Raw genomic sequence first — 15,180 nt, 5'->3', positions numbered from 1 at the left:
AAAAATTTTGCGTGCTAAATTTCGTGTAGATTAGTTGACAAATGACCAAATTATTGCAATATTAGACCGAGTCGGACGATCATATATATGGGAGCTATGTCTAAATCTGAACGGATTTCATACAATTTGAGTATATTCTGTCTCCAGGCCTTAAAATTCATCTATGCGAAATTTCAAAAAAATCGGATCAAACATGCGTTTGAAAATAATTGCTATGCTATTGGAGCTATATCAAGTTATGATCAGATTCGGACCATAATATGTTGGAGACTATAGGTGAAGTCATTGTGTAAAATTTCAGCCAAATCGAATAAGAATTGCGTCCTTTAGGGGCTCAAAAAGTAAAATAGGGAGATAGTTTTGTAGAGGAACTGTATTAGGCTATAGACCGATTCAGACCATATTTGACACGTATGTTGAAGGTCATGTTCTAAAAATTTCAACCAAATCAGATAATAATTGCGCCCTGTAGAGGCTCAAGATGTCAAGATCCCAGATCGATTTATATGGCAGCTATATCAGGTTATGAACCCATTTAAACCATACTTTGCACAGTTGTTGAAAGTCATAACGAAACATGTCATGAAAAATTACAGCGAAATCGGATAGGATTTGCGCCCTCTAAAGGCTTAAGAAGAACACCTCGTGCAAAATTTCAGCCAAATCGGATAAGAATTGCGTCCTCTAGTGGCTCAAGAAGTTAAGACCCCAGATCGGTTTATACGACAGCTATATCAGGTTATGGACCGATTTGAGCCATACTTAGCTTAGATGTTGGAAGTGATACTAAAACATATATATGACAGCTATATCAAAACATGGATCGATATGGCCCATTTACAATCCCAAGCGACCTACACCTATAAGAAGTATTTGTGCAAAATTTCAAGCGTCTAGCTTTATTCCTTCGAAAGTTAGCGTGCTTTCGATAGACAGACGGACGATCGGACAGACGGACGTCTGATCTGATATTCATGATCGTCATGATGATCAAGAATATATATACTTTATGTGGTCTGAGTCTAATATTTCGAGGAGTTACAAACAGAATGACGAAATTAGTATACCCCCATCCTATGGTGGAGGGTATAAAAACGCCAAGAAGTGTGATTGTTTGTTGTTAATCCCATTATGCTTTGTTTTGTGTTGCCTTACAAATTATTGATCGTCTACAAATAGTACAGATTCGAAACCAGTTCATCATGATCTGTAGTGAAAGAAAGGGAATGTTGACTCTCGACCATAACAATTTTCAACCTCCTATTGTGAAGAAACATACAAATATAAAAATTATTGAAATTTAAGTTTGATTTGTTCATCGTTTTTGTTCTATTCATTGATCCTCGCCTTGTGACGGCTATATATTTTCTGTCACGGATTTATAACATTAAACACCTTGATAGTGCTCTTTTTATCTACAGTGGTGTCCTCATATAGCTTTACGATTAGGTTAGAGGTTTTCAGATTAGAATAGTTGACATCATTTATTTGCATTGATTTGTATGCTCATTGGCAGCAGCGCCTATTATAGGATGAGGGGAGCCGTTTCGATTGCATTCTGCTGTAAGGGGAATTGTTGGTGGAATCAAGATTTCAATCTCTCCCTTTTTTTTTTTTTTTTTTTTTTTTTTTTTTTTTTTATTTTTTTTTTCCTCATCTCTTCTTTGTTCTGTCATACCTAGCGGTATCATGCTTCAAGGGGACAACATGAATTGAACCGACTGGCGCATAGGTTATGACATCTGCTATTTCAGTTTTAGTGCTCATTCCCATTCAGTGCCGGTGAAGTAAAGATCGAAATTAGTGGCCTAAAATACTTTGGGTAAATACACAGTGAACAACGTCTTGCCAGTGCTCGTTCACGGGTTTTAATTATTTCCTGTCAGGTGGAATTGTGACAATTAGCAAGTGCTATAAAGGTAGTGTTTTTGCATAGATTTGAAGTGAATTTGCTAAATCCATCATTTTCTTCAAGATTTGTGTCCACGATTTTAAAAGGGGTCCACGTGGGTCGACCGATAACTTAAGGCCCCACGTGGCCAATTCAATTGTATGATCCTGGTGATTTGGATATGTATGACCAAAGATTGATATAGAAGGAGGCTTAGTGAATGGGAATTGATCATAATTCTGCTGTCCAGACATTTGGAGTTACACTCGGCGAGGTTAGAGCAGTGGCATACCATTTGGAAGCATTGGAATTTTTATACCATCAGCACAATTTGATTTGGACGACAAGTGCTATAAATACCTTTGTTTGATTTTAAATTTATTTAACCGCCCTTCCTGGACTCGCAAGGTTACATTTATAACGTGGATATTTTGTTGCTGTTAAGTGATTTTGATTTCATTCATCATTTTCATTCATCATTTTCATTCATTATTTGCATTTGCCATTTTCATTCATCACCCCGTGCTTCCTTGATATTTCTTTTTTTTTATTCTCAAATATCTATTCTTTGCTATTCCTTGTTATTCTATTGTTCTCTTTCTCACAAAATTTTAACTCTCTGAGACAGACTTACAGTGGCTGTGGTTAATGGGGAGTTGATCTCGTCTTCCCTCCACCTCCCCGCTAACTTAGGCTACTTGTCTCAAAGCATAGCAGAGAAAAGAGATTAAAAGTAACTAAGTAATGTTGTTGTTGTAACCACAGATTGAATGAGTAACTGAGTAGTAATATTGCAAACTCTTATACTTCTATTTAGCGAGTTTGTTTTGTTTTTTTAAGTACGTACTCGTTATTTACTTTTCATATCAATGTAAATAATAGTTCATTTTGATACATTTTGGCGAGTTTGTAATTATAAGTACATATCATTAGTTTTAATATAAAGTTATTCCCAGCGAACGTTTTCACCGCATGCAGAGGCCTCAGCATAATGGATGTTCGGAGTTAGACATGTAAGTTGTTTCTATCATTCTATCATTATTCTATTGTTTTTTTTTTTGATATTTAGATTTACTTAATTACCAAGGTCATTACCTATATAATACGTTTAAGAGAATACCTTTGTTTTCTAGAATAAGAATTGAATAATTAAATATGGGCTAATTTTTGTTTAAGAAGTTAAAAGGGGGCCAAGCCAAAATCGGTGTCCATTCAGGGGTTCTCCATAAAATGAGAAGGGACTTTATGAGAACATAGGTCGGCGTGGGCAAGGGGTCTTTAAGAGCAATAGACCCACATATGTAAGGTGAAATGACTTAATTTTTTTAATATTAGAGTCAGTCATAGTCCGATTAACGTCCTTCCGATATTTAATTAGTACATACTATAGCTTTGCACGTTCGATTTCTTGTTTTGGTCGATGGAGGATTTAAGAGAGCACAAGAACCCCACCCCATCCGGCGAGTCCTAGCCTTTTCTAAGAACGTGCAGTCCTCTCTGAAGTCCGAACGAAATCCTTTTCATACCACTGTTACGTGATAACGAAAAGAGACCATTACAGATGGCGCCCAACGTGGGGCCTGACTATCCAAATCGTCCGTAACCATTCGACTCTATCTTGTTACATGGGATTAGTCAGGTTTCTACATCTACAAGGTGCAGTTATTCGGGATCATATTAAGGAAATTTGCAGGAATTACTAGTTGTCATGTGATAGACATACATTGTCACTAGTCCACAAGTGGAACTCTTTTGAGATCGTTAATGCATCTACTCAATAACTTTCTTTAGATTACCATAGCCAATTTGGAAACGTTGTGGAATTTTAACCCTTTGTGGACGATTTTAGGTACTCTGGAATATAGCTTTTATTGTCACTTCTGATAGATCAGTTATCCGATACTTAAACGTCACACGTGATAGGATCTCCGATGTTTTCCATCCATTTATTCACAGTTTTTCACCTTACAATAAATTTTATTCACTGCTTTGGCTTGGCTTCTATAACTTCATAATACTTATTAGAAACGTAAAATTTCAAATTTGACTTGAAATTTAAAGATGGCAACCCCGATGAATTTACAGTGTAGTATTTGTTCCAATTTATTTGATAATCTGCAAGTTCTTGTGTCTACTAAATGCTCCCATACATTTCATTACGTATGCCTACAGAACTTCACCGAGAATAATCCATTTTGTCCAACTTGTCAGGCTTCGGTTGATATGACTGGTCTGACGCAGTTTAGACTGTCGTCAGTTCCACCTCCTCAAGGTACGGGGGCAAAGAAGAAGACGACATCCTCGAAGGCAAATACGATTCAAACTAGGTCTGCTAGAAGGTTGGCTGGACTTGATGGCAACAGGAATCTTTCACTACCAGGTAGTGGTGAAACGCAGAATCCTTCCGGGGTGAATAACCATACGTTACCGAACTCAGATACTGTTCCGCGTGATGATTTAGGTGCCGACGATAATGTCGGAAATGAGATTACCAAAATTTATCAGACTATAGAGAGGTTGTCACGAAAATTAGATGAACTGAATGTCAGTAGGGTTTTCGAACCAGATTTTCCGCAGGACGTTTTTCCGCCACTTAATACCCGACCGACATTCCTTGGTGGTCATCCTTTGGGCCGAAATACGGCATCTGGGGCCAATTATGATATTCCACAGTTGAATTTTGCTGACGTGAGTCGGGGTGGACATAACGACACAATTTCCTCGATATCTCTCACAAATAGTAGTAAGGTGGCCAATGTGATAAATAGTTGGTCCGTGAAATTTGATGGCAATTCGACAAATTTTCCTGTTGGAAAATTTTTATACGTAATTACTTCATTGACACGGGACAATCTAGGAGGAGATTTTCAGCTTCTATGTGACCATTTCCACATTCTTTTGATTGGAAGAGCAAAAGAATGGTACTGGAGGTATCGCAGTGCAGTGGGAGTAATAAGATGGGATCCGTTGCGTGGAGCATTGAGGTCGTATTTTTCAGATCACCTTTCGGATAATGATATAAGGGAGATGATAAGGGATCGAAAGCAGATGGCTGGTGAGAATTTCGACGAGTATTATACGGACGTTTTGAAACTTTGCGATAGGCTCCGGTACCCATTGTTGGAACACGATTTGGTGGAGATGCTCAAAAGGAATTTAAGGCCGCAATTGAGAAAGGAGCTCTTTTACATTGACGTAGCTTCCGTAGCCCACCTTCGACATTTGTTACTGAGGAGAGAAGTGCTGAATAGTGAGATTGAAAAGCAGACTTATAGGACTCCTATGAAGCGAGTAAATGAATTAGAGTTAGATGAGGTTGAGGATGTTGCAGCGGATGTTTCTGCAATGGACCGGGGTTCCAATGTTGTCTGCTGGAATTGCAGGAAACCCGGCCATACCTTCGCGGATTGCTTAGAAGAGAGATCCATCTTCTGCTACGGTTGTGGAGCAGAGGAGGTTTTGAAACCGAACTGCTCGAATTGTAAGATTCAGGGAAACGGGAGAGCGGGCGGATTCCGCTCGAAAAAATAGAATCACATAATTCTGTATCTACCCAGACATGTCAATTACCTCCAAGCCACGGCTTCGGATATGAACCTAGACTTACACCAATTATACCCTATCATGAGAGATTGAGACGATATCAGGCCATTAGGAGCCGAATATTTTGTGAATCGATTGCTTTCTTGCCTACTCGAAATGGAACTTCGAAACGGAACACAGAAAGGCTTCGAAGATTTTGGAAAGATGTCAAATTGAACCGAAAATTTCTTAAAAATTCCATGAACGCCTTCACGGATACTAAGGAGGATTTAAGACCGTACGTGAGGTTGAACGTATTAGGAATGGATCTTTTGGGACTGGTTGATACGGGTGCATCTGTCACTTGCATTGGAGGAACCGCAGCTAGATCATTCTTAGAAAGAGATGTACCGTATAGGCGATTGCGTGAGACAATTTCGACCGCAGGAGGCTCTCAGTGTAATATCGCCGGTTATGTGGACTGCGATATTGGATTTCGTGGCGAGAAAAAGGGTTTTAGGGTCTATATTGTTCCGGATTTGAAGTACGAATTGTATTTAGGAATAGACTTTGTGAAATCATTCGCCCTTTTGAACTTGGTTGGCCTAGAGGTTAACGAAGTATCTCGGACAGCTGTGCCGGATGGACATGCGCTCACAGCTGATATGCAGACGAGGCTCAACACCGTAATTGAATTATTTCCGTCCTTCAAGCGAGAGGGCTTGGGTAGAACATCGTTGCTGGAGCATACCATTGAGGTCGAGACTGGCGCGAGACCCGTAAAGCAGAGGTACTTTTCTGTATCTCCCGCCATAGAGCGTTTGATACATGCGGAAGTAGATGAGATGCTACGTTTGGGGGTCATCGAGGTCGCGCCGCCGAACTGTCCTTGGAGCAGCCCAGTCACTCTCGTCAGGAGGAATGGCAAGTCAAGGCTATGTTTAGATTCAAGGAGGCTCAATGCGGTGACAGTAAAGGATGCATATCCTCAACCTAAGATAAGTAATATACTGTCCCGTTTGCCTAAGGCGGAATATATAACCTCCTTGGATCTAAAACATGCATTTTGGCAGATTGGGCTGGCTCGAGATTCAAGGGACATGACGGCTTTCACCGTACCCAATAGGCCTTTGTATAGGTTTTGTGTGATGCCTTTCGGATTGACGAATGCCCCCCAAACCATGAGTCGCCTAATGGATGTTGTTATTCCGGCCAATCTGAGACATCAGGTATTTATTTATTTGGACGACCTTTTGCTCGTATCACAATCGTTTGCGGATCACCTTGAATTGCTTATAGAGGTCTCACAGTGTCTAAGGAAGGCTGGTCTCACACTGAATATTGATAAGTGTAGGTGGTGTTTGAGGCAAGTGAAGTACCTTGGGTATGTCATCGGAAATGGGGTGATAAAGACCGATCCCGACAAAATTTCGGCGATAAGAGATCTATTACCACCAAAGTCTGTTCGGGAGGTGAGGCAATTTCTGGGTCTGGCCAGTTGGTACAGACGATTTATTGATGGCTTTTCTGCTCTGACCGCACCCATTTCCGATTTGACGAAGAAGACGACCCGATTTGCTTGGACGAAAGAGGCGGACGAGGCATTCGAGACCCTTAAAACCCGTTTGACAAGTGCTCCCGTTCTCATTACACCGGACTTCGACAAACCCTTCGTGATTCAATGTGACGCCTCGAAGGTTGGAATTGGAGGTGTTTTGGCCCAGGAGGACGAAGAGGGGGTTGAAAGACCTATATCATTCTTTTCCTATAAACTGAATAAGTCCCAGAGGAATTATTCAATTACTGAACTGGAGTGCTTGGCGGCTTTAAAATCGATCGAGAAGTTCAGAGAATACGTGGAAGGCCATAGATTCAAGGTAGTCACAGACCACGCCAGTCTACAGTGGCTGATGCGGCAGACCGACTTGAATGGTCGCTTGGTGCGGTGGTCGCTGAAGCTGCAAGGCTTCGATTTCAAGATTGAGCATCGAAGAGGTAGTCTTCAGACTGTACCGGATGCTCTTTCCCGCCTGTCGCTGGAATCATTTTCTCTTGAGGACACTGGACCTGATATTGATTTACAGTCCCCGGCGTTTAGTGGGCCCAAATACACAGATTTGCGTAGTTCGATTCTAAAGGAGCAGTGTAATCTTCCGGATCTGAAGATCATCGATAATTTTATATATAAGCGCACGAATTTCTCGGATGGCAATCCTTTTAGCGAAGCTTCGAACTGGAAATTGTGGGTGCCGGGGGAATTAACAGCAGGTGTTATACGCAGATGTCACTCCTCGCCTAATTCTGCCCATTGCGGCATAGGTAAGACCCTGGAGAAGATACGGAGGAACCTGTTTTGGCCTAAAATGACAGTGGAAGTTAGGAATTTTATAAATAAGTGTGTGGAGTGCAAACAATCCAAGGCTCCGAACGTTGTCTTGAGACCCCTTATGGGTGATCGTGTAGTTAGTGAGAGGCCATTCCAGCGAGTGTATATGGATTTCCTTGGGCCATATCCTAGATCGAAAATGGGACATATTGGGATACTTGTATTACTTGACCACTTTTCGAAATTTCCTATATTAAAAGCTGTGAAGCGTTTTACAGCCAGTGACGTTTCCGATTTTCTTCAGTCTTTCCTTTTTACTTATTATGGAGTCCCGGAGTACATTGTGACAGATAATGGGAGCCAGTTTCGGTCGGTACAATTTAAGGAACTCATGGGAAGGTACGGTATTCGACACGTTTTTACTGCACCATATAGTCCACAGTCCAATGCATCCGAACGTCTCAATCGCTCGATCTTGGCTTCGGTGCGATCTTACCTGAAACGGGACCAACGAGAATGGGATGTCCATCTGGATAGCATTTCTATAGCCTTACGTAGCCTCGTTCATACTTCCATAGGTTACTCCCCATACCACGTCCTATTTGGATACCCAATGATTACGCACGGTGGGTCGTATGAACTCCTGAGACGTTTGGATGGACTTAACGAAGGTGAGGATATATGTCATTCGGATAAGCTGCAAATCATTCGACAAAATGTGAAAGAGAATTTGGAATCCGCGTATAACTCATGCCAAAGGATATATAATTTGCGATCAAGAGCCATAGAGTATAAGGAAGGGGACATCGCGTATAGAAGGAATTTTGTCCAAAGCCGGAAGGCCGACAACTTTAATTCGAAATTGGCACCACGGTGGCTACAGTGCAAGATTGTCAGACGAGTAGGGAATTGCTACTATGAATTAGTTGACCATGAAGGAAATCCTATAGGTACCTATCATGGAAAGGATTTAAAGCCGGCATAGTTGGCCGTTTCCAGATATATTTTCATTGGGATAAATGAAAATCTACCTGCTTTGTGACGGCTATATATTTTCTGTCACGGATTTATAACATTAAACACCTTGATAGTGCTCTTTTTATCTACAGTGGTGTCCTCATATAGCTTTACGATTAGGTTAGAGGTTTTCAGATTAGAATAGTTGACATCATTTATTTGCATTGATTTGTATGCTCATTGGCAGCAGCGCCTATTATAGGATGAGGGGAGCCGTTTCGATTGCATTCTGCTGTAAGGGGAATTGTTGGTGGAATCAAGATTTCAATCTCTCCCTTTTTTTTTTTTTTTTTTTTTTTTTTTTTTTTTTTATTTTTTTTTTCCTCATCTCTTCTTTGTTCTGTCATACCTAGCGGTATCATGCTTCAAGGGGACAACATGAATTGAACCGACTGGCGCATAGGTTATGACATCTGCTATTTCAGTTTTAGTGCTCATTCCCATTCAGTGCCGGTGAAGTAAAGATCGAAATTAGTGGCCTAAAATACTTTGGGTAAATACACAGTGAACAACGTCTTGCCAGTGCTCGTTCACGGGTTTTAATTATTTCCTGTCAGGTGGAATTGTGACAATTAGCAAGTGCTATAAAGGTAGTGTTTTTGCATAGATTTGAAGTGAATTTGCTAAATCCATCATTTTCTTCAAGATTTGTGTCCACGATTTTAAAAGGGGTCCACGTGGGTCGACCGATAACTTAAGGCCCCACGTGGCCAATTCAATTGTATGATCCTGGTGATTTGGATATGTATGACCAAAGATTGATATAGAAGGAGGCTTAGTGAATGGGAATTGATCATAATTCTGCTGTCCAGACATTTGGAGTTACACTCGGCGAGGTTAGAGCAGTGGCATACCATTTGGAAGCATTGGAATTTTTATACCATCAGCACAATTTGATTTGGACGACAAGTGCTATAAATACCTTTGTTTGATTTTAAATTTATTTAACCGCCCTTCCTGGACTCGCAAGGTTACATTTATAACGTGGATATTTTGTTGCTGTTAAGTGATTTTGATTTCATTCATCATTTTCATTCATCATTTTCATTCATTATTTGCATTTGCCATTTTCATTCATCACCCCGTGCTTCCTTGATATTTCTTTTTTTTTATTCTCAAATATCTATTCTTTGCTATTCCTTGTTATTCTATTGTTCTCTTTCTCACAAAATTTTAACTCTCTGAGACAGACTTACAGTGGCTGTGGTTAATGGGGAGTTGATCTCGTCTTCCCTCCACCTCCCCGCTAACTTAGGCTACTTGTCTCAAAGCATAGCAGAGAAAAGAGATTAAAAGTAACTAAGTAATGTTGTTGTTGTAACCACAGATTGAATGAGTAACTGAGTAGTAATATTGCAAACTCTTATACTTCTATTTAGCGAGTTTGTTTTGTTTTTTTAAGTACGTACTCGTTATTTACTTTTCATATCAATGTAAATAATAGTTCATTTTGATACATTTTGGCGAGTTTGTAATTATAAGTACATATCATTAGTTTTAATATAAAGTTATTCCCAGCGAACGTTTTCACCGCATGCAGAGGCCTCAGCATAATGGATGTTCGGAGTTAGACATGTAAGTTGTTTCTATCATTCTATCATTATTCTATTGTTTTTTTTTTTGATATTTAGATTTACTTAATTACCAAGGTCATTACCTATATAATACGTTTAAGAGAATACCTTTGTTTTCTAGAATAAGAATTGAATAATTAAATATGGGCTAATTTTTGTTTAAGAAGTTAAAAGGGGGCCAAGCCAAAATCGGTGTCCATTCAGGGGTTCTCCATAAAATGAGAAGGGACTTTATGAGAACATAGGTCGGCGTGGGCAAGGGGTCTTTAAGAGCAATAGACCCACATATGTAAGGTGAAATGACTTAATTTTTTTAATATTAGAGTCAGTCATAGTCCGATTAACGTCCTTCCGATATTTAATTAGTACATACTATAGCTTTGCACGTTCGATTTCTTGTTTTGGTCGATGGAGGATTTAAGAGAGCACAAGAACCCCACCCCATCCGGCGAGTCCTAGCCTTTTCTAAGAACGTGCAGTCCTCTCTGAAGTCCGAACGAAATCCTTTTCATACCACTGTTACGTGATAACGAAAAGAGACCATTACAGCCTACTGTGAATATGTCTCCTAGGTCACTATTTACAGTAGCGATGGGCACTAATAAACTATAGAATATTGTTTCCCAATTCTTACGATGTACGCAACAATTGTAATTGTGTGAGTATGCCCATCACTGGTTAAGAGGAAAAGACAAACGAAAACTCTTCTGTCTTGGGCAATCTCAACGTTGTGTTGTTGTGGCCACAATCCCCATCTGTTTTTCGCGTTCTGAAATTGTTCATTCAAAATCCAATTAATTTAGCAAAGTGAAGAAATCAAATGGATGTGATTCAATTTGGCGTATTTGGTATTTTAAATTTCATTGCTAGCGAAGATTTCTCTTTTATCCTTTAAACTTCTGCATTGCGCTTCCGTTTTGTTTCGAGTCATAATTCAATTTGAGTTTTTAAGGAATTGCTTTTTGGTGCCATCGCCTATTTTGCTTGTTTCAGCCAAATAATACTACCGTCACATTTGTAGGGGTGAGATGCGAAACTTAAAAACAAACCAAAAAAAGGTTCTTAATGTCTTTCCGACGTTAGGGGTGGCGTGGATGGGGACTCTATTCTAAAGTTTTAAATAAATTCGAGTAATACCATGTTATCTAAGGTTTTTTTCTCCTCCCTCTTCCTTGCAGGTGTGTCTGCCGAATTGTACTACGTACGCGAGGGCCAAGTCAATGATTATGCCTTAAACTTTGCCGTTCCTGTGCCGGCGAACATTAATGAAATATCATTTACATGGCAGAGCTTGGCACATAATCCGCTGGCCTACAGTCTCAACATAATCACTTCAGATCCGTCGGTGTTGCCGCGGCCAACAGTGAATATTTCGCGCATAGGCGAAATACCCTTAGAACCGCAGACATTCGCCATTGGCATGAAATGCTCCGGCCTTCGCGATGCTGAGGTTGAAGTGACCATAGCTGTGGAAATTATACTAGATCAACAGACGCATAACATAACGGATTTGGTGTTTAGACGTAAGAAAAAATGTCAGGCCGGTCTGCAAGAGGATAGTCACAACGAACCACACCAGAGTGTTGAGTTTAATGGGGTTGGAGGCGTTGGTATGCCACACAGTGGCTTGGGTGGCGATGGATTCATGCACGACACATCGTCTGTGGTTGACAGTACGCGCCTGGAGGAACACTCGTCAGAGGATGGCGTCAACAATCACCACCACAGTGATAATAGTGCCAATACAGGTGGCATGCCCATGGGTGGAGGAATATTGCATGAGTTTGATCCCATGTTGAAGGAGACAATAGCTCCCCCAACTGGCAGTTTAATAACATTAATAATTGGCGTTGTTTTAGCTTTAATCCTTGTGACAATCTTAATATTGATTGCTTATTGTGCCAAGGGTCCAACAAAACGACCCAACCATCATGGAGTCCATCTTATAAAAACTGCCAGCTTTCAGCGATTGCCCACCATCTCCTCGACAGCGCACAATTCTATTTATGCATGTCCCTCCACCATTACACCTACATATGCCACACTGACGCGACCCTTCCGGGAGTACGAGCATGAGCCGGAAGAGTTTAGTCGACGTCTCAACGAATTGAATGTACAAAAGTGTCGCGTACGTCTCTCGTGTTTGCTGCAGGAGGGCACCTATGGGCGCATTTATCGCGGTACTTATAATGACTGCCAGGAGGTCTTGGTGAAGACAGTGGCCCAACATGCCAATCAGATGCAGGTGACTTTGTTATTGCAGGAGGGCATGATGTTGTACGAAGCCGCTCATCCCAATGTTCTGTCCATATTGGGCGTATCGATTGAGGATTATACCACGCCCTTTGTTTTGTATGCCGCTGCTAGCAACTCAAGAAACTTAAAATTATTTTTGCAAGAGCCAGCTTATGCCCGAAGTGTGACCACCATCCAGACGGTGTTGATGTCATCGCAGTTGGCCATGGCCATGGAGCATTTGCACAATCATGGTGTAATACATAAAGATATTGCAGCAAGAAATTGTGTGTAAGTACATACATTAGAGTGGCTCAAAAAACCTAAAGTTTATTTTTGAAACGCACACCCGTTATATACATGAGAAAATGTTGCGCTTTGCTTGTTTTTTTTTTATCCGTAATTTTCACAAATTTTTCACAGATAGTAAAGTCTGGCCCCAGGCGAAAATAGGGTACTTACTTTTGTGGGTACAGTACGGGTACGGTACGGAGATGGGACCTTATGGTAACCCAAAAGCATAAATTGTTCTAAAACGTTGGGGTCAAATAACCTGGGGGACGCCCCACCCTAACACCAACCAAACGGACATGTTTACATATTGGGACAATATGGCTATCAAATGAATGGTAATTGGAAGTAGAGTACGAAACTGATATGCAATCTTAGCCTAAGGTGTCTGGGAGTCACCCAACCCCCAAAAAGCCTCCTGAAATGCATTTTAAAGTAAATTATAACTCTCATATAAAAATTTTTATCTTAGAGTTTCTTGGGGGCTGCCCACCCCTTAAACGGGAATGCATGCCCATTGACACAAAATGGAAATGAAAAGGATGTCATATCGAGAAGACTACGGGATAATATGGGATTTTAATGAAAGGTCTTTGACAGTAGAGTATGAATCTGCACGCAAAAAAATAAAAAATAAAACACTTGAAATATCTTTGAGACAAAAAAATGTGTTTTTATTGGAGGAGGGCTTTTTTTAAAGTAACTGTGCAACAGTTTCGCTCCACTTTAGTTATGGGCAAACTTTTAGGAACTTCGTCTTTAGTAAAGATGGGTTGTTACAGGAAATGAAAATTCGCTTGGCTTGCTTAAATCTTGTGTAGAGTGAAGCTCAAAAAACGATTTATTTTTCTTTTTTCATTGAATAAAGGCCAGTAAGCCAGGAATGCGAATGTAAACTCCGAAAACGACAACAAATTTTTGCTCAGATAGAAAATATATCTGTATTTACAATATTTTTGCGTGTGATATTAATGCTAGGGACCAAGCCCTTCGATAGGATAAGTGTATCGCGACTATAAGCGACTGGTATAAAAAGTCTTCGACAAGTGTCGGAGGAATCGAGGTGTAGCGAAGCGGATCGGGCCATCTAGTTCAAATAAAAAAAAAGAAACTCGGAAAAGCTAAAGACTAGTATTTTTATGTTATAATCATATATCTTTTTGTTTCATTTTTTTCGTTTGTCCAGCATTGACGACCAGCTGCGTGTCAAACTTTGTGACAGCTCCTTAAGTCGCGATTTATTCCCTGGCGACTATCATTGCCTCGGTGACGGGGAGAATCGTCCCATTAAATGGATGTCACTGGAAGCTATACAAAAGAAACATTTTAATGAAGGTAGCGATGTGTGGTCTTTCGGTGTTCTAATGTGGGAGATGTGTACTTTAGCTAAGATGCCTTACGCCGAAATAGATCCCTACGAGATGGAACATTATCTCAAGGATGGCTACAGACTCGCGCAACCATTCAACTGTCCCGATGAACTGTAAGTAATTGCTTGATCTCACACACCCATTGTATTTTTAACAAATTGAATGCATTTTATAACTTTTTTTCGATACACTTCATTTGCTTATAAAAATTCTTTACAATTTTTCTTTTCTTTGGCAGATTTACTATTATGGCCTATTGCTGGGCTTCACTTCCAACGGAACGGCCTTCGTTTGGCCAACTGCAAGTCTGTTTGTCGGAGTTTCACACACAAATCACGCGTTATGTGTAAATCGCGCGTTGACTAATTTCAACTTCTTTGTAAATATCTAGAATTTAGTTTTAAGCGACGCGGCTGGCAATGCTTTACACTGCAGCCAGCAGAAACAGAATCAACCCTAAGACAAACAAAAGTAAATTATTTTTGTAGTTTGTAGATAGTATGCAACTCCTCATCCCGTCCCATTAACGTCTCGTCTTCTCCCAAATGTTTCTCCTAATTTGTAATATTACCAAAAAAGCCGTACGATACTTTAACCTCATAACAGCTAGATTTACACTCCCACAATGACGTCAAACTACCATCACATTGTATATATACCCGTACACTTTGCGATATTTGTTTATCTCCAAACTTCATTAAGCCTCTACTTTTCCAATCTCTAATAACCGTCAATGTAATCATCCTTTGTATGTTATTTAGTGACTAACTCCGGATTGCGTTATCCTCTTGCCGTCTCTCACACTCAGGTGTAGTTACTTTGTTTGTATCATTCTATTTATTATTACGTCTACTTTCGTCTGTCCATTCTGTCTCTATTTGATTGCCTTTTTCTATTGTATTTGTGTTCAATGTTCTACACATAAAGTATATCCTAGTTTTACGAAGGCATTAA

At 40.2% G+C, this 15,180-nt stretch overlaps 1 protein-coding gene across 1 annotated transcript in view; it reads left to right on the top strand.

Moving 5' to 3' along the window:
- The window catches only part of LOC106090604 (tyrosine-protein kinase Drl), a 128,637-nt gene extending 113,836 nt beyond the window's left edge, over positions 1-14,801 (top strand). Inside the window, exons 3-5 of the mRNA XM_059365208.1 lie at positions 11,509-12,856; positions 14,043-14,339; positions 14,465-14,801. Of these exons, the coding sequence (XP_059221191.1) occupies positions 11,509-12,856; positions 14,043-14,339; positions 14,465-14,576 (1,757 nt within the window). The 3' untranslated portion in view covers positions 14,577-14,801. The remainder of the gene's footprint in view (positions 1-11,508; positions 12,857-14,042; positions 14,340-14,464) is intronic.
- Positions 14,802-15,180: the final 379 nt, after the last annotated feature.

This window comes from Stomoxys calcitrans, chromosome 3 (genome assembly GCF_963082655.1).
Source record: "Stomoxys calcitrans chromosome 3, idStoCalc2.1, whole genome shotgun sequence".
Taxonomy (NCBI): Eukaryota; Metazoa; Arthropoda; class Insecta; order Diptera; family Muscidae; genus Stomoxys; species Stomoxys calcitrans.
Note: the sequence above shows the minus strand (reverse complement) of the source record. Positions and strands in the feature narration are given on the sequence as shown.